The sequence below is a fragment of the Rana temporaria genome, chromosome 3, assembly GCF_905171775.1.
Source record: "Rana temporaria chromosome 3, aRanTem1.1, whole genome shotgun sequence".
Classification (NCBI taxonomy): domain Eukaryota; kingdom Metazoa; phylum Chordata; class Amphibia; order Anura; family Ranidae; genus Rana; species Rana temporaria.
Window position 1 is genome coordinate 153997911 of NC_053491.1, and position 20529 is coordinate 154018439.

At 48.6% G+C, this 20529-nt stretch overlaps 1 protein-coding gene across 1 annotated transcript in view; it reads left to right on the forward strand.

Annotated features, from left to right (window-relative positions):
- The window catches only part of MOV10L1 (Mov10 like RISC complex RNA helicase 1), a 189141-nt gene that overhangs the window by 16935 nt on the left and 151677 nt on the right, over positions 1-20529 (forward strand). The window contains exon 3 of the mRNA XM_040343664.1: positions 2460-2619. Coding sequence (XP_040199598.1) covers positions 2460-2619 — 160 coding nt within the window. The remainder of the gene's footprint in view (positions 1-2459; positions 2620-20529) is intronic.

Genomic DNA, 20529 nt, shown 5'->3' on the forward strand with positions numbered 1-20529 from the left:
TTAGGCTATTATCTTTGCCCTCTCTGTTGGGGACAAAGCCTACCTGGTCGGGGTGCACCAAAAAGGGCATAGCCCCCTTCAGGCGGCCCGCCAGAATTTTTGCAAAGAGTTTAATATCTGTATTTAACAGAGAAATGGGTCTATATCCCGAACAGAGAGAGCTATCCTTGCCTTCCTTCAATATTATTGCAATCACTGCCGCTGTAGCTCCCCTACTAGTTTCAAATTCCGACCCTAAGCCGTTAAAATATTTACACAGCCTCGGTACCAGAATGTTACTGAATCTCTTGTAATAAAAGGTGGAAAACCCATCCGGCCCCGGACTCTTACCACCAGTAGTGGAATTTATGGCCCTTTTTATTTCTTCCTCGGTTATGGGGCGGTCGATGGTAAGGCTTTCCATCTCGTCTAGTCTAGGAAGTCCTGCATTATCAAGGAACACCCGGGTCTCAACCTCCCTTTCCCCTTCCTGTCGTCCTGGATGTTTTATGGTGTATAGGTCCTCATAATATTTTTTAAATATGTCCGCGATGTCGCTGGTTGCATAAACCAATTTCCCGTTTTTACCTTTAATTTTCTCGATATAATTCCTAGCTTTCTTTTTTTGGGCCATTTTAGCTAAAAGTTTACTTGGTTTATTTCCCCAAATATATCTCTCTTTGGATATACAGTTTAGTTTATACCTTGCTTCTTGTTCCATAATGTCTTTGAGTGCGTCTCTTTTTAAAATTAATTTATGATAAGTCTCTTTAAGTCCCTGCGCTTTATGTTCGCGTTCTAGAGTCTCTATCTCCTTCCTCAGGGTAATGATTTTGCCTTTTCTCTCTTTTTTTTTTTTTGCGTCCTCAGCAATTAAAATCCCTCTAATGTACGCTTTGTGCGTCTCCCATAGGGTTGCACTGGTAATACCCTCTGTGTCATTCCTGAGGAAAAATTGTTTTAATTCTGCCTCCACCCTGCTTCCCCCACCTTCATCGTGGATCAGGCTATCATCCAGGCGCCACATCGGCCGCTGCCTCCTTTGTATGGCTAATGTGATTTTCATAGAGACAGGGGCATGGTCTGATATGGTCATAATTCCGATCTCTGTCTCCACGATAGAATCTATCAGCCTGTGGTCCGCCAGGATGTAGTCGATCCTGGAGTATGTCCCGTGGGGGGGGGAGAAAAACGTATAATTATGTTCATTTGGGTGGTTAATCCGCCAAACATCCACTAGTTGGCGTTCCTGAAGCTTGTGTTTAATTCTCTGTAAATGCACATTCTTAGTCTCCCTCCCATGAAACGTACTATCGTCTAATGGGTTCAACCCTCATTTTACTTTTATAATAAAAAAATATTACAAACCAAATAGTTTTTATTACTCAGGTATATTATCTTTTATCAGTGATCATTTCACTTGTGGTCTGCCTGACTTTTTCTACTCCTCCGCTATCCTTGTTTGTGCATTTTATGTGTGGCCCAAGACCATTCCTCTTCTTCCAATGTGGCCTAGGAAGGGCAAAAGGTTGGAAACTTCTTATGCCGCGTACACACGGTCGTTTTATGTGATGAAAAAAAATGACGTTTTTAAAAACGTCACTTTTATTGACCGTGTGTGGGGGAAAACGTCGTTTTAAGTCTTCTAAAAAACTACCAAAAAAAATTGAAGCATGCTTCAATTTTATGTGTCGTTTTTCAAAACGTCAACTTTTACTTCACAGAAATTGACCGTGTGTAGCAAAAACGTTGTTTAAAACGACGTTTTTTTCATCCGCGCATGCCCAGAAGCTACTTATGAAGCGAGCTTCAATGGAAAAACGTGGTGGAACGTAACCTCGCTTTGCTAGAACATTGTGAGAAAAACGATGGTGTGTAGGCAACTTCGTCTTTGAAAATTCATGTTTCAAAAACGTCGTTTTTTACTTCACAGAAAATGTCGTTTTTTTTCATCACATAAAGTGATGGTGTGTATGCGGCATTAGAGTTAACGCAAACCATTTAGAACTGACAGGTGTACTTACAATGGTCAGCTTGTATTCATTTATGTAAAACCTTTATCCCAAAAGGAAAACAAAATGCTGGCTGTAAATGTCAAAAAAGCGTAAGCAGGAGTTTGGCTTTGTTAGTGTATCTAAATCTGATAGTGCATCTAATACTCCCTCCCCTCCAGATTACCAGACTGCTTTCCAGAGGTGTCTCTGTTGCTCTTTATCCAGAGCATTGGCATCCTAAGGCAGGAAGTGTGTTACCAGGTGAAAATCTATTTATAACTTTTGAAATTAGTTTTTCTGGATATTTTTTTGTTATTCTGTCTCTTCCTGTTGAAATAAAACTTGGACTGATCATTTCTTTGTCAGTTGGCAAATGTACAAAATCAGCAGGGCATCAAGTAATTTTTTCCCTCACTGTAACTATGCAGTGAAAATGGCATATAGTACTGGTTCTGCCTGTTTTTTAAACTTGTAATGTCTTTTTAGGTACAGTGCATCTCTGACAAGTGGGAAAATGATGCTCCTAGTAATTCAAAGCCATTGGATCTTGACGTAAAAGTTTTAATTGGAAGTGTCACATTCTGCAATAAAGATGGTGGCAGAATCAATCAGACCACATATTTTTCGATGAGTGTTGCTTGTGAAGGTAATATATATTGTTTGTATACAAATATGTGTGATGTAAGGAATGTGTGTGTATATATATTTGTCTGCATTGTCCTTTTTGTTTGTTACTGATCATGTGTAAGGCCCCTTTCACACAGACGGCTGTACTGCAGCAGTTAAAAGCATGTTTATTTTCTGTGAAATTCAAGACTCCAGGCACAGCGATCAGCTGCATTTGTACAGTGCGATTAGCTGCGTTTACATGTGGTTGCGTTTAGCTGCTGCACGATATTGAACGGGGATTAGACTTGTATCCCCGACAATACCAGGCACTGTGTTTGGTATGAATCATAAGGGGAACTCCACGCCCAAAAAACAAAAAAAAAAACGGCATGGGTTCCCCCTCCCAAGAGCATACCAGGCCCTTGGGTCTGGTATGGATTTCAAGGGGAAACCCTATGCTGAAAAAAATGGCGTCGGGGTCCCCCCAAAAGCCATACCAGACCCTTATCCGAGCACGCAGACTTGGCCGGTCAGGAAAGGGGGTGGGGACGAGCGAGCGTGCCCCCCCTCCTGAACCGTACCAGGCCGCATGCCCTCAACATGGGGGGTTAGTGCTTTGGGGCAGGGGGGCGCCCTGCGGCCCCCCCACCCCAAAGCACCCTGTCCCCATGTTGATGAGGACAAGGGCCTCTTCCCGACAATCCTGGCTGTTGGTTGTCCGGGTCTGCGGGCAGGGGGCTTATCGGAATCCGGGAGCCCCCAGATCCCGGCCCCCCACACTATGTGAATGAGTATGCGGTACATCGTACCCCTACCCATTCACCTGGGGGGGAAAAGTGTCAAGAAAAAAAAACACACTACACAGGTTTTTAAAGTAATTTTATTAGGCAGCTCCGGAGGTCTTCTTCCAACTTCTCCGCTCTCTGGTTCTTTCTGCCTTCTGGCGGGCTCCTCCGCTATCTTCTTCCAGCTCTTTTACTAGTGGCGACCCGGTCTTCTCCATAATCTTCTACCCTCTTCTCTTCTTCGATGTTGACACAACGCTTACTCCTGCTGTAATTCCGGGTGCGCGGTGCGCAACGATTTATATAGGCATGGGGCATGCTCACCGGGTGATATACCCGGTGACCTTGCCCCTTATGTCGTCACCACCCGGAGCATGATGGGACTGTGACGTCATAAGCGGCCTATATAAATCGTTGCGCACACGGCATTACAGCGGGAGAGATCGGCGAGTCAACATCGGAAGAAGACTACGCAGAAGACCGGGCCGCCGCTAGTAAAAGAGCTGGAAGAAGATAGCGGAGGAGCCCGGCAGAAAGAAGCAGAGAAGTCGGAAGAAGACCCCCGGAGCTGCCTAATAAATTACTTTAAAAACCTGTGTGTGTGTGTTTTTTTTTTTTTTTTTTTTTTTTTCTTGAATCTTTTTCCCCTAGGTGAATGGGTAGAGCCTGGTATGCTTTTGGAGGGGGAACCCATGCCGTTTTTTTTTTTTTTAAATTTGGCGTGGAGTTCCCCCTCATGATTAATACCAAACGCAACTGACACGGTGCACTGCGGTTTACCTGCGGTTATGTGCAGATAGCTGCGCCAAATCGTTCCTGGATGGAGTCAATTTTTATTTTTTTATCTGCACCAAACCGCAGGTAACGAAACCACAGCTAAACATAGTGTGTGAATGGGGCCATAGGAAAGCATTGTGTGCTTTTAGCTGTGTTGGATAACTTGAGAATCTGCAGCTAAAAGTACCATTCTATCCGTCCGTGTGAAAGTGGCCCAATACCTTCTAATATTACAAGTGACCACTAAGTCAGGCCGGTGTGGAAGGCCTTTTGACTATACCGAAAGATAAAGCTAGGTTACACACCAAAGGTGCCACAAGCCTTCCTTAGTAGGACTCCATAGTTTACACATTTATCCACCTAGTTTGTGCTACCTTATTCCATCGATGTTGATCTGTGGAATAAAGCTTATGTTTAGCAGTAGGAGAGTGTTTTGAGTAGAAAAGCAGAGATCAACCGATGGTTTTCTATGGAAAATAAAGTTCATGTCATCTTGAACACAGGTGTTTTTTTTTTTATGGATATATGGATCTATCCCCTGCTGTATCTAATACTGAGAATCGAGTGATCAAACCCAGAGCAGAGAGCTACTGGTAGTCAGTCACCACTGTCTCCCCCCCCCCCCCCCTCCCTGTTCACTGGAGCACTGGCCTGTGGAGGGGGTGGAAGCGGCCGACTCAGGCTCTCAGCTAGGGCTAAAATAACGAATTGATCAATTATGAAAATGGTTGTCAACTATTTCTCTTCCGTTCGTGGACGGACACAGCAGCAATTGACCTTAGGGTTATCCACCTTCCTTTTAGGAGATGACTAGGCAGAAAAAAACAACACTTCTCTCAGTATAGCACCTCCCAGGGGCCGGGTCCCCCGGGTACATCCCTCTCTCTGCATCATGCAGCCCCAGTTTTTTTCTGCCTAGTGTTAGGAAAAGACATGGCTCCTCTGGGCCCATGTGCTCTGGAGGTTTTTTTTTTCTTTTTGTTTCGCTTTTATTTTTTTCCTGCATTTTTTGGATCCTGGGATCTACTATAAACTGCCGACTGGGTGACAGGCTGGATCTTGATCCTTGTAGTCCCCCCCCCCCCATGCTCGGCCATCGAGCGTGGTCCGGCCTTTAGCTACGCGCTGGGCCGTCCACGACATGCCCCTGGGGTAGCCGGTGAGCCTGTCTGGAATGCCTCCAGCCGGTAGTCGCAGGATGGGTAAGTAGTATCCCCTTGCCTTGGCATGGTGGTTCGGCTGGTGCATTCCTGGGGAGGTCGATCGGGGGTCCGCCCTACTTTCCTCTCCCTCCTTCCCCATATTCTGGGTGACAGCCGTGAGGTGAGGGGTCCCCCTGGGGGGCTCCGTCCTACCTGGGGGCTGCGGCTGCTGTGGGGTGCTGTATGTCTTTTTATAATGCGGGGGGGGGGGGGGGACCTGTGGGTCTGGTACTTTGCTGTGTTTTTTTGCTGGGATCTTGGCCTCTAGTGACCAGAATAACGGCGCAAATACTCATAGCACACTTCCTGAGGGACGGCATAGCACGGACAGCGTTTCTAGCTTCTCAGCAGCACTGCAGCCTGGTCGGGTAGTGAGTCCTCTGGGGGGTCCCCTGCTCTCTGTTGCGGCCGGGAGGGTGGCCTGTGGGTCTTGCCTTGCAGTACAAGGGTGGCATTTTTACAGTAAAATTTTTTTTTTTTTTTGAAGACAGACAGCAAACATACACACAAACCAATGACAGTACAAAAAGCAACAAAGGTGACAGAATGATTGCATAGAGTCATACCTAAACAGCATAGATGTAATACAGCCCTGGTGGGATGATAGCCCAGCGATACATACAATGGGATACAAATCATAAACAAGTCAGTCGCCAGTCAAGGGACGCACACTGCAGAGGGGCACCACTCGGACGCCATTCCCGCATCATCACCTGCCCCCCGAAGAAGAAAAAAAAGGGGGGGAGCCGCCCACAGCACTGCAGCGGTCAGGACACATTACAATGGAACTATCAGGAGTCAACCAGATGAGTCAATCCATTTCTACCAGATTTTTTCAAATTTTGCTTGACAGTTCCTTCTCTCGTACGTTAACCCAGTGTTTCTCAACCTTTTTCCAGTCGGGGCACCCTTAAAAAGTATTTTCAGTCTTGAGGCACCCCAGTCTAAGGCTTGGTTCACATTATGGTGTGTCGCAGAACACACGCAAAATCGCGCTCATTCCTGACACACAGAATAATGCTCTGCTCTTTAGAGGTACCATTAATTCTTAATGGTACACCCACACATTGGAAAATGTTGGGTGCTTTAGCTGCAGTGCAATTAAAAAAGAAGAAGGTTGGGGACTTGTTTCCCTGCATTTTTGTGGGTACAGAAGCCCATTGAAATGAATGGTCTGCCCTACATGCAGCTGCACAGATGTGAACCAAGGGCTTGTTAACATGTCAAAGGGGCGGTAAAACCACATGGTTGAGACGTTTTTACCACCCCCAACTTTTCTACCTTTAGCTGCAGAGGCAGCAGCTGGGGTGTTCACATGCTGTGGCTGCAACTGGAGGTATACCGAGGGTGAATGGGGGTGCACTGCAACTACCCCGCAACTGTGTGCATTGCACGGTTGCGGTGTAGTGATGCTGCATTTACGGGCTTAAAACAGGTAGTAAAGAGGCAACATAATTCCTCTTTACCGCCTGTCAAATGCCTCTGAAAAGCGATCTGTGCATGGATTGCTTTTCAGAGAAGCAGCAGTCCTTGCTATCAAACAAGCCCTACAAAATCCATTGTCATGGTACAGGAATGGGGGGGGGGGGCAGGATTAAAAGTAACATACATACAGACTACAGACACAGGCTTACACATGCATACACATACATACCAGGGTTGCCAACTTTCAGTAAATTTACGAAGTTTGTAAAATCCGTACTTTTTTCATCTGTCCTTGAATGTCCATTGCGGACATGTAGGCTGCATGTCTGTAACGGACATTCATGGACAAATGCAAAAAGTATGGATTTTACAAACTCTTTGTAAATTTACTGAAAGTTGGCAAACCTGATACACACACGCACACAGACAGACAGTCACATGTGCACACACACACACACACATACACAGTCACATGTGCACACACACACACACACATACACAGTCACATGTGCACACACACATACACAGTCACATGTGCACACACACACACATACACAGTCACATGTACACACACACACACACACAGTCACATGTACACACACACATACACAGTCACATGTGCACACACACACACACATACAGACAGTCACATGTGCACACACACACACACATACACAGTCACATGTGCACACACACACACACATACACAGTCACATGTGCACACACACACACACATACAGACAGTCACATGTGCACACACACACACACATACAGACAGTCACATGTGTGCACACACACACACACACACACAGTCACATGTGCACACACACATACACAGTCACATGTGCACACACACACACATACAGACAGACAGTCACATGTGCACACACACACACACACACACACACACAGACAGACACATGTGCACACACACACATACACAGTCACATGTGCACACACACACACATACAGACAGACAGTCACATGTGCACACACACATACAGACAGTCACATGTGCACGCACACACACACACACACACACACACACATACATACAGTCACATGTGCACACACACACGCACACATACATACAGACAGACAGACACATGTGCACGCACACACACACACATACATACAGACAGACAGTCACATGTGCACACACACACACACACATACATACATACAGACAGTCACATGTGCACACACACACACACACACATACATACAGACAGTCACATGTGCACACACACACACATACATACAGACAGACAGTCACATGTGCACACACGCACACACACATACAGACAGTCACATGTGCACACACACACACAGACAGTCACATGTGCACACACACACAGAGACAGTCACATGTGCACACACACACAGACAAATGTATAAAGCCATTTAAAAAAAAAATAATGTAGCTTCTAGCTCAGTACCTTTTCAGATTTCTCTTTAGCCGGGTACTGCACTCTAGGGGGAAGCAGAGAGCACAGCACACTCCTCTGCACTTCACTTTCATTTTTGAAGCCGACAGAGCTTCTCACAGTTCGGCAGGAGAGCTCATCTGACAGCCTTCTCTCCACTGACCCCCGCGGCACACCTGAAAACCTCTGACGGCACACCAGTGTGCCGCGGCACACTGGTTGAGAAAGGCTGCGTTAACCTATACAGTGGCAGCACTCTGTTAATCGTGCCCAGCCAGGAGGACACGGTGGGGAGGTCAGTGCCCCGCCATCGGAGCAGGATCTCCCTTCTGGCATAGAACAGTGCAAAGGTGATGCCTAGTTTGGTGTATCTGTCTCCCTCAACCTCACCCAGGTAACTAAGGAGGAACAATCTCGGATCCAACACGAGCTCCACCCCGCAGCGATCCGAGAGGACCTCCGCCACCTCCCTCCAGTACGGACCCAGCTTAGGGTAGGACCAGACCATATGAAAGAACAAACCTGTGTCCCCTAAACATCTGGTGCACAGTGGGCTCCTGGAGGGGTAAATCTTAGCCAGTCTCTGCGGGGTATAGTAGGCCCTGTGCAAAAATTTTAGTTGAATAAATCGATCCCTAGAGGCGATCATGGACGGAAGAAAGGAAGAGACACAGTCCTCCCAAATCTCCTCGTCCAGATACGGGATATCAACGCTCCATTTGGCCAGGACCCCTGCCGTGTTTGTGTCATACGCCACCGTGAATCGTAGGTAGAGGGACGAGAGGGGCTTCCCCATAACGCCCGAAATCAGGAGACGCTCAATCGAATCCGATTCAAGCACCACCGGTTCCGGAAACTGGGCCGCAAGTGCATGTCTCAGTTGTGTGTACCTAAAACCAAGGGAGGATGGAACTTTGTAGATCCGGCTCAGCTCCTGAAAGGGCATCACTACACCTCCCGGCATTACATGCCGGAGAGTAAGGACGCCCCGCCGAGCCCAGACCACCGGGTCGAGGACCGTGCTCAGGTGAGGGAGAAGAGGGTTACCCAAAAGCGGGGTGTGCGGGGATGCAGTGTTAGGTTTCAGCATTCGAGCCCTGGACGTCGCCCAGTCGCCATGGGCGAAACACCAGGTTAGATAAGGCAGCGTAGGAGCCCAGGACAGCAGCCTCCAAAGTGACCGCCGGGTTCTGTCGCGGCTGGGAAAACCACCATCGGACCGTCACCAGGACCGCCGCCCAGTAGTAAGCAAGAAAGTTCGGGAGGGCCAGCCCACCCCCGGACAAGGGGAGATGGAGAATGCGTTTAGCAACCCGGGGAGGACTACCCGTCCAGACGAACGTCATCACTATGCTGTCAAGCCGTCGAAAGAAGGACTTCGGAATAATGACAGGGGTCTGACGGAAGAAATATAGCAATTTGGGGAGTATCACCATCTTTATGAGGTTCCCTCGTCCTACCGGTGAAAGGGGAAGGTTACGCCACGTCGCACAACGTCTGGTTAGATGGTCCAGCATCGGGAGAACATTCTTCTCCATGTATGACCCAGACTCGAGGCCCACCCTTACCCCCAGATAGGTGAATTCCTCCACCCAGCGTAGAGGGGTGTGAGAGTCTGTGCGGATCAGCGATGGGTGGAGCGGGAGCAGCACCGACTTGTCCCAATTGATTCGTACACCCGAAAACCGACCGAACGTCTCAAAATGCGACAACGCGTTGCGCAGGGAGGCGGAGGCATCCGCCAAGTACAGCAGGGCATCGTCGGTGTAGAGTGACAGTTTCTGCTCCAGGGGACCCACCCTAACCTCCCGGACCCCTGGGTCGCGTCGGATATGAGCAGCCAGCGGCTCCAAAGCCAGGGCAAACAATGGCGGTGACAATGGACAGCCGTGCCTGTTCCCCCGTTCCAAGGGGAAGGAGGCAGACAAGGTCCCGTTGGTGCGGATACGCGCCTTGGGGTGAGCATACAACATTTGTATCCAGGACAAGAAACGGGGACCAAAACCGAACCGAGACAGAACCGCCCAGAGGTAGCCCCACTCGACCGAATCAAAAGCCTTCTTGGCGTCGAGCGAGGCTACCACCCCGAGGTCGCCAGGACCCGCTATCGCCAGGTGGGTATACAAGCGGCGAAGGTTAATCTCAGTACCACGACCCGGCATAAAGCCCGTCTGGTCCGGGTGGACCAGGGCCGTGATAACCGTGTTGAGCCTGTTAGCAAGGACCTTCGCAAAAAGCTTTGCATCGACGTTTAGGAGGATTGGGATTGGGATCCCAACTCGCTCATCGTGGCAGGGATTCGGCCCAGGCCGCAGCATCTCTCGGGGAAGTGAAAAATTGCACCCTCTCGCCATCTTGGACCCGGAGCTTGGCAGGGAAGAGCATGCTGTACTTGACACCCCGGTCTCTCAGCATGGCGCGGACGTGGTCGAATGACTTGCGTTGGCACTGTCTCCACCGGGAAAATCGGGAGCCTGGCGTTTTGAAATTTTAGTTCTCCCTGCAGGCGTGCAGCTCGGAGGACGGTGTCCCTGTCTCGATGGTGAAGGAGCTTAAAGATGAAGGTGCGCGGCGGTGCTCCCATTGGGCCTCTGGTCTCCGGTATGCGGTGGGCTCTTTCGATGGAGAAGTAGGGGGAGAACCGGGCTCCGGGGATGAGGACGGGAAGAATCTGCTCCATGAAGGCCACCAGATCCGTGCCCTCCGCCCCCTCAGGGAGCCCCAGGACCCGCAGGTTGTTGCGGCGATTTCTATTCTCGGCGTCCTTCGCCCTGTGTTCAAGGATCTTTACCCTGGCCTTCAGAGTTTGGATGTCTGTATGATGATCCCTCTGGATGTCCTCCAGGTCCGAGACCAGTCTCTCCGCCTCCGACATGCGGTCTCGGAACGTATCGAGGTCGCGGCGTATAAGAGCCGTCTCCGCCTGCACATGATCGATCTTTACCGTGAGGGCGGATTGGCAGGTGGAGATCGCCGCCATGAGGGCCTCAAACGCCGCCGACCCGGCTTGGATCACGCCACCCCGCGGGGAGTCCACTTGAGCCGCCATGCGGTGCGCTGGCGGTTTAGGCCCAGACTTCGGTGGGGTACCCGCAGCGGCGGTGTTACCGCGTGTCTGGTATCCGTTTTTCCGGCGCATTCCCCGGGAGACAGGGCGAGAGGGGGTGCGTAAGCGACCCGATTTCCACACGCGGATCAAGGTAGGAAGGAATCTCAGAGCAGCTACACGTCTGCTCCCAGCGCCATCTTGGACACGCCCCCAGGGTGGCATTTACAGTGGGTCAGCATGGCGTCCGAACCGGAGGCTTCTACCCCAAGCATGCCAGAGTTAACCCTTAGTGCCCCTGTTCCTGCGGCCTCGGTGGATGCTATGACGGCAGTCCTTGGGGCATTTGTTGCCAGGATTGAAGCGGCGAGTGGCCAGAAGGGGGGTAAAAAGTGCCCCCTCCCTCCGCCTTCTTCTGGGGATGTCTCTGACATGGAATCAGGCCCTGCTACTGCGTCTGGCCCTGGTTCCGTTATGTCAGATGATGCAGGCCTAGCCCACACGGACAGTAAGGATGACTCTTCCTCAGGGTCAGCGCTTGATAAGGCGTTTGTTGGAGCTCTTATAACTGCGGTGCGGGATACTCAAACTTGAGGATTCGGCGGAGGCATCAGACACGCCGGTCCCTTTTGGGTTCCGCAAGCCGCCCCGTACTGTGAAAGTGTTTCCTTGTGTTCCATATTTGGACAAATTGTTGTACAAGGAGTGGGATCGGCCGCAGAAAGTTTTTGCTGTTCCAAAATACTTTGCGGTCCGTTACCTTTTTGAGGAGGACTTTTTAAAAAAGTGAATCTCTCCTCCGGCAGTGGACCCCCCTGTGTCCAGGCTGAACAAAGCTACCACGTTACCTGTGGAAGTGGCTCCTGCTTTTAAGGACCCCGCACATAGGAGAGCTGAGGCTGTGGCCCGCTCCATGTTCACAGTGGTGGGGTCGGCGGTGAGACCAGTTTTGGCCAGGGCTCTGGTGTCCGACACTTACCTAACGGACAAAGTCCTTGCTGCAGGAGCTTGAGGCGCAGAATGCTCCTGAGCTCTGTGTGGACCTGGCCGACCAGTTGGTGCAGGGCCTAAAGTTTGTGAGTCGGCCCTGGATACGATTCCCTTGCTTTCCAGGGCCTCCGCCTACGCGGTGGTGCTACGCCGCCTTGTGTGGCTGATATGTTGGTCTGCGGACCAGTCTTCTAAAAAGGTCTTGGTGGATTTACCCTTTAAGGGTGAACGGCTTTTTGGGGCGTCTCTGGATGACATCATAAAAGATGCCACAGGAGGTAAGAGCACTCTGCTCCCGCAATCTGGAAAGGGTAAGGAGCCACGCCGTAAGCAGGGGCCCTCCTTTACTGCCCCCAAGCGAGAAGAATATAAAATTAAAAATCTAATAACATGCAGGACTGAGGGAGTTGTATATGTGCTCCAGTGCCCATGTTTATTGCAATACGTGGGACGCACAAAAAGACCGATGTGGAAGCGAATAAGGGAGCACGTACAAAACCTTGAGAAAGGTTGTGTGGAGCACAATGTTTCACGACATTTCGAACAGTGCCATAATAAAGACCCAAGAGGACTCAAATTTTGGGCCATTGATAAATACATACCCCACTGGAGGGTGAGTCATAAAGTTAGGGAGCTCAGCAAGTGCGAATCTCGGTAGATACATGAGATGGTCACTTTGGCCCCTAATGGCCTCAATATTGAGTTTGATCTCAATTGCTTCATCGCAGATTTTTTATATAGGCGTTTATTTTTGGATTAAATATAATTATATATATATATATATATATATATATATATATATATATATATATATATATATATATATATATATATATATATATATATATATATATATATATATATATATATATATATATATATATATATATATATATATATATATATATATAATTTTTTTTTTTTATACATTTTTATTTCTTGCTATGTATTGGCTCATTATTTAGTATGTGTTCACTTATGAGTATGGATCATGAGTGGAGTGGCCATTTGGTAATTATTGGACCATGCACCATACTGGTCAAACTATGAATATAGCACATATCAATTTTAAATTTTTACTTAATTTTTACATAATCAATTAAGTTGTTTACATGAATGTCTTTATATACTATTATTGTGTATTTTCATGTATTAATATTATCACCCACTAGGGGGGGGGGGGGTGATGGTTTTTGTTCATTCCTTGTCTTTCTAGACAAATAGGTATTTGTCCTTGTTTTTATTATTCTTACCACTGGAGGCAGTATATCATAGATAGCAGTGGTTTTTAGTATTTTGAGCCAGTATCTTATTATACCATATTAAATAGGTATTTTTAAACTATGAGTAAAGTTTTAAATGTTTCTTATCATTGTATTAAAAGCTTGTGATGTTCACATTAATCTTTGTCAAAAACTGTATAAGTCAGCCGACAATGATGTGAAGGATCCACCCTCCGCTCTTGCCTCCATTGCCAGCCTGTATAAATAGACAGCTGACATGGTCACATGGCAACCCGTGAATAAGTCACGTGTCCAGTGACGATACACGTGGGGGAGGAGCAGAGTGACGCGATCGACGGGAGATCCGTCCACCTGAGATCGCTGAAGCACTGAGCGGCGTTCTTTGACTTTACAGCTGAGCCTTATACGATCGAGGTTTCCGTGAGTGCAATCGCTGTATTGCAATTTCTCCCTTAATTTGATCAAACGTTATTTGCACCATATCTGTTTTTCTTCCTTTTTATATGAGCTGCATTGCCCTGAAGGAATAGGCTATCTAGGGGGTGAAGTTTGAACACACTGAATGCTCCATGAACATAGGACTGTGTTTGCCTTCCCTCCTGACAGTGTTTGTACTGGTTTGCTGCTTTTTTCCATGAAGATTGTATGCTGGTTTTAAACAGGACTTTTTTTGTTTATTCATTTCTAGCACTTCACTGGTTGTTTCCTTATGTCATTTATTATTTGATGGCTTGTTGTCTATTTGCACTTGTGATACCCCTTTACTAGTTACAAGGGGATCTCTTATATGCATTTTTGTACTTAGGAATAAGTTAATACTAGCGCAACACACATTTTATCATATCACTTTTGGTTTTGTACACCCTTTGTGTTTGCAGCTGTATTATTTAGTTTTTTAGTTCTATATTTTTTCCTTGTTAATCAGAAGTAGTAGCGCTGTAGTACCACTATGTACAGGAGGTAAGAGCACTCTGCTCCCGCAATCTGGAAAGGGTAAGGAACCACGCCGTAAGCAGGGGCCCTCCTTTACTGCCCACAAGCGTTTTTTTTTCGCCCACCAGGTGCGGCAGGAAAACGTTTCCAGGGTGCTAAGGCGCCCGCTGAAGGACAAAAGCGCACCGGTACCGCAAGCCCAACAAGCCTGCGGACAAGCCTGCTTCTGCCTGAAGGTCTGCCCCCGCCCGTATCTCGGGTGGGGGGCCGGCTTCGCGAATTTGCGGCTCGGTGGAGGTCTCTTCTTTCCGACCGATGGGTTTGCGAAGTAGTTTCCTCGGGGTACAAGATAGAGTTTCTCTCTTGTCCACCAAACAGATTTTTTCCTTCCAACCTCCAGCTTCCTCGAACGCCGGGTGGCCCTGTCAGGGGCTGTTCAGGATCTGCTGGTCAGGGGAGTGATTGTGCCGGTTCCCTCAGCGGAACGGTTCCAGGGGTTTTACTTCAATCCGTTTGTTGTCCCCAAGAAGGAAGGGGTCCGTCCAATCCTGGACCTCAAGGCCCTCAATTGTTTTGTCAAAGTGCAAAAGTTCAGGATGGAGTTGATTCGCTCTGTAGTGGCGGAGCTCCATCAGGGGTATTTTCTGGCGTCCTTGGATATCAAGGATGCGTACCTGCATATGCGCAAAACACCAGAGATTTCTGCGTTTTGCAGTCGGGGAGGACCACTTTCAATTTGTGGCCCTCCCGTTTGGCCTGGCCTCGGCACCACAGGTTTTCACCAAGGTGCTTGCTCCGATTCTGGCCCTGCTGAGGCAGCGCGGGATCGCTATTGTGGGATCGCTATCGTGGGATACCTGGACGACCTTCTTCTGAGAGCTTCCTTAAGCTCAGGTGATAGACACGTCCTCTTCTAACTCTATCGGGCCCTCCGGGAGTTCATTTGGCTGCTGAATATCCAGAAGTCAGTACTGGTACCGTCTCAGCAGCTGGAATACCTTGGGTTGGTCCTGGATTCCTCAGAGGCGAGAGTTTTTCTCCCAATGGAAAAACTGCAGAATCTGCAGTAGGGTTGTCCCGATACCGATACTAGTATCGGTATCGGGACCGATACCGAGTATTTGCGGGAGTACTCGTACTCCCGCAAATACCGCCGATGCCTAAATAGAATACTCAAATGAAAGCTGTGATGTTCCCTGCACGCTGTTTAACCATGTGGCGCGGCAGCATGCAGGTAAGGGGGGGGGGGAAGATGGCTGCTTCTAAGGGGGACATGGCTGCATATAAGGGGGACATGGCTGCTTATAAGGAGGGACATGGCTGCTTATAAGGAGGGACATGGCTGCTTATAAGGAGGGACATGGCTGCTTATAAGGAGGGACATGGCTGCTTATAAGGAGGGACATGGCTGCTTATAAGGAGGGACATGGCTGCTTATAAGGAGGGACATGGCTGCTTATAAGGAGGGACATGGCTGCTTATAAGGGGGACATGGCTGCTTATAAGGGGGACATGGCTGCTTATAAGGGGGACATGGCTGCTTATAAGGGGGACATGGCTGCTTATAAGGGGGACATGGCTGCTTATAAGGGGGACATGGCTGCTTATAAGGGGGACATGGCTGCTTATGTGTGGGGACATGGCGGCATCTGTGGGGACATGGCTGCATATGTGGGGGGACATGGCTGCATATGTGTGGGGACATGGCTGCATATGTGTGGGGACATGGCTGCATATGTGTGGGGACATGGCTGCATATGTGTGGGGACATGGCTGCATATATGGGGGGGACATGGCTGCATATATGGGGGGGACATGGCTGCATATGTGTGGGGACATGGCTGCATATGGGGGGGACATGGCTGCATCTGTGGGGGGACATGGCTGCATTTGGGGACACATTTAAAAAAAACGTATCGGTATTCGGTATCGGCGAGTACTTGAAAAAAAGTATCGGTACTTGTATTCGGTCCTAAAAAAGTGGTATCGGGACAACCCTAATCTGCAGTGCAGCGGTTGGCGACCCAGAAATGGGCACCGCTTCGCTTTTGCATGAGGGCGCTGGGTCTGATGGTGGCCTCTTTCGAGGCAGTTCCGAATGCCCAATTCCACACTTGAGTGTTGCAGAAAGAGATTCTGTCAGGTTGGAACAAACTTCCTTCGTCTCTGGATTACCAGATTCGGGTGAGTTGACTGGTCAAGTCCTCCCTAGTGTGGTGGCTGACATCCCCGGTACTTCGGACCGGAAAATCGTTTCTGCCGTGTCATTGGATAGTGATCACGACGGATGCCAGCCTCTCCGGCTGGGGGGGTGTCTGGGGTGTCCAGTCAGCCCAGGGGCGCTGGACTCGGGAGGAGTCCCACCTGCCGATCAATGTCCTGGAGCTCAGAGCGATCCGGCTGTGCCTCTCCAAGTGGTCTCGGGATCTGCAGGACCGACCGGTCAGGATCCAGTCCGACAACGCCACGGCCGTGGCGTATGTAAATCATCAGGGGGGCACACGGAGCTCGGCCGCAGCGATGGAAGTCGCGCACATTCCTGGTGGGTCGAAAGATACATTCCGGCTCTGTCGGCGTGTACATTCCGGGGGTGCAGAACTGGCAGGCCGACTATCTAAGTCGCCAAACGCTAGACCAAGGAGAATGGTCACTACACCCGGAAGTGTTTTCAGAGTCTGTGCCAAAAATGGGGCACTCCAGATGTGGATCTTCTGGCGTCCCGTCTCAATCAGAAGGTGTCATGGTTCGTGGCCAGGTCAAGAGACCCGTTGGCGGACGCGTCAGACGCGTTGGTGGCGCCATGGGGTCACTATCACCTAATCTACGCCTTCCCTCCTCTGAAGCTTCTTCCCCGCCTGCTGCGCAGAGTGGATACCAACAATCCTGATCGCCCCGGATTGGCCGCACCATCCCTGGTACGCGGACCCGGTGCGTCTGGTGGCAGACGTCCCTTGGTGTCTACCCCTGAGAGAAGATCTTCTGTCGCAGGGTCCTATCTTTCACCCTGCTTTACAGTCGCTGGCTTTAACGTGGCTGTTGAGAGCCAGGTGCTGAAGGATCGAGGTCTGTCAGACTTGGTGATTTCTACCATGTTACGTGCACGGAAGTCTACTTCACGGAGGATTTACCATCGTACGTGGAAGGCTTACATCTCTATATGTGAGGAGATGAATTGGCACCCCCGTACATACGTGATGTCCCGGATTCTGCTGTTCTTACAGCATGGAGTGGATCAGGCTCTCGCCTTAAGTACAGTTAAGGGTCAGATTTTGGCCTTGGCTGTTTACTTTCAGCGACCATTGGCGGCGCACTCCCTGGTGCGTACGTTTGAACAGGGGGTTCGGCATGTGGCCCCTCCTGTGCGTCCTCCACTGCCTCCATGGGACTTGAACTTGGTCCTCTCGGTGCTTAAAGAGTCTCCGTTTGAGGACATTCAAAAGATTCCCTTGTTGACTCTGTCCCAGAAGGTGGTTTTTCTGGTGGCAATTACTTCGGTCAGACGGGTTTCTGAACTGGCGGCCTTGTCTTGCAAGGCCCCTTTCTTGGTCGTCCACAAGGACAAGGTGGTGCTGCGGCCGCAGCCGTCATTCCTTCCAAAGGTTGTTTTGGCTTTGGCTTTTTTTTTAACATTGAGGACATTGTTTTGCCATCCTTATGTCCTCGGCCGAAGAACCCGAAGGAGGCCACGTTGCTTTTCTTGGACGTGGTTCGGGCCCTACGGGTGTACTTGTCTGCTACGGCTCAGTTTCGGAGGTCAGATTCACTGTTCGTGTCAGTGACTGGTCCTAAGAAAGGTCTGGCGGTCTCGTCAGCCACCATTTCTAAGTGGATCAGACAGGTCATGCTCCAGGCCTATGCCCTAAAGGGGCGGGCGCCTCCCTTTCAGGTTACAGCGCATTCGACCAGGGCGATTGGTGCCTCTTGGGCTTTCCGCCATCAAGCGTCTGTTTTACAGGTGTGTAAGGCAGCGACCTGGTCATCAGTCCACACCTTCACAAGGTTTTACAGGCGGCTGTTTAAGGTTGAAGTTCCTCCGTTAAGGAACTCTGGTTTGTTTGGGGTGAAGTTTGGTTTGCTGTGTTTTTCCCACCCCTCAAATTTTTTTGACAATGTTTGGGGACGTCCCTAAGGTCAATTGCTGCTGTGTCCGTCCATGAACGGAAGAGAAAATAGGATTTTTGTACTCACCGTAAAATCCATTTCTCTGAGTTCATGGACGAACACAGCACCCTCCCCTCCTTTGTTGGAACTGCTTGTTTACGAACTGGGGCTGCATGATGCAGAGAGAGGGATGTACCCGGGGGACCCGCCCCCTGGGAGGTGCTATAATGAGAGAAGTGTTTTAACACTTGAAGTGCTGTTTTTTCTGCCTAGTCGTCTCCTAAAAGGAAGGTGGAAAACCCTAAGGTCAATTGCTGCTGTGTCCGTCCATGAACTGGATTTTACGGTAAATCGATTAGTTGGTCAGCCTATGCATACAGAATGGCTCAATACACCATCCATACATGTCAGTAAGTACCTGAGAACTTGTGAATGTGTAGGGAGCAATGCCTCATGAAAATATGTTATATAAGTGTTACAAAAACCTGAATACATTAAACGTGACCCAAACAAAGATTTTTTGGTTGGTTGACCTGCACATCAATGTGCCATAGTGCTCCTATAAAGGAAAAAATGGCTGCTCTTGCTGCTCCAAGCCTACCAATAGTGAAAACAAAGCAGAAAAGATATTCCAAGAATATTCTTGGTTTATCCACATTGAATATTAGGTGTTTTCAACTCCTGATAATATATATGGTCGATTGTGCACTAAATCAGTTCACAGTTCACATCCCCAGAGATCACACCTCATGGATTATTAGATCAGCGCAGTAACATTTTTCTTTTATATGCACATTAACCCATTTTTAGGGCTTACACGGTATTGCAGCAGATCACGTTTTTGTTTTTTTATTTTTCTTTGCGCCGGTGACACCTACAGCAATTTCAGCAATGCCTCTTGGAACGTTTAGTCCTGGGCTGGGAAGTTTTTTTGTTTACCTTGCTATAGGGGCACGCTACAATGCATTGACAAGTGTTCCTACACCTTGACTTTTTCCACATTTTGTCATGTTACAACTAAAAAAGTAATTGTGTTTTTTTGGGATTTCATGTGATAGACTAACACAAAGTGGCACATAATTGTGAAGTGGAAGGAAAATGATAAATGGCTTTAAATTGTTTTTACAAATAAATGGCTGAAAAGTGTGGCATGCATTTGTGTTCAGCCCACTTTACTCTGATACCCCTAACTGAATTCTAGTGGAACCAATTACCTTCAAAAGTCACCCAATTGGTAAATAGAGTCCTCCTGTGTGTAATTTATTCTCAGTATAAATACAGCTGTTCTGTGAAGCCCTCAGAGCTTTGTTGGATAATCTTAGTGAACAAGTAGTATCACGAAGGCCATGGAATACCCCAGACAGGTCAGGGATAAGGTTGCAGAGAATTTTAAAGCAGGGTTAGGTTATAAAAAATATTTATCCCAAGCTTTGAACATCTCATGGAGCACTGTTCAATCCATCATCGGAAAATGGAAAAAGGATGGCACACTTGCAAACCTATCAAGGCATGGCCATCCACCTAAAATGACAGGCTGGGCAGGGAGAGCATTAATCAGAGAGGCAGCCAAGAGGTCCATGCTAACTCTAGAGAAGCTGCAGAGATCCACAGCACAGGTGAGAGAATCTGTCCTTTTATGGAAGAGTGGTAAGAAGAAAGCCATTGTTGAAAGAAAGTCGTAAGTAGTCCCGTTTGTAGTTTGTGAGAAACTATGTGGGGGACACCGCAAACATGTGGAAGAAGGTGCTCTGGTCAAATGAGACCAAAAGTGAACTTTTTGACCTAAAAACAAAACCATATGTGTGGCAGAAAACCAACACTGCACATTACCCTGAACACACCATCCCCACTGTGAAACATGGTGGTGGTGGCAGCATCATGTTGTGGGGATTCTTTTCTTCAGCAGGGAGAGGGAAGCTGGTCAGAGTTGGTGGGAAGATGGATGGAGCCAAATACAGGGCAATTTTAAAAGAACTTGAGACTGGGGTTCACCTTCCAGCAGGACAACGATCCTAAA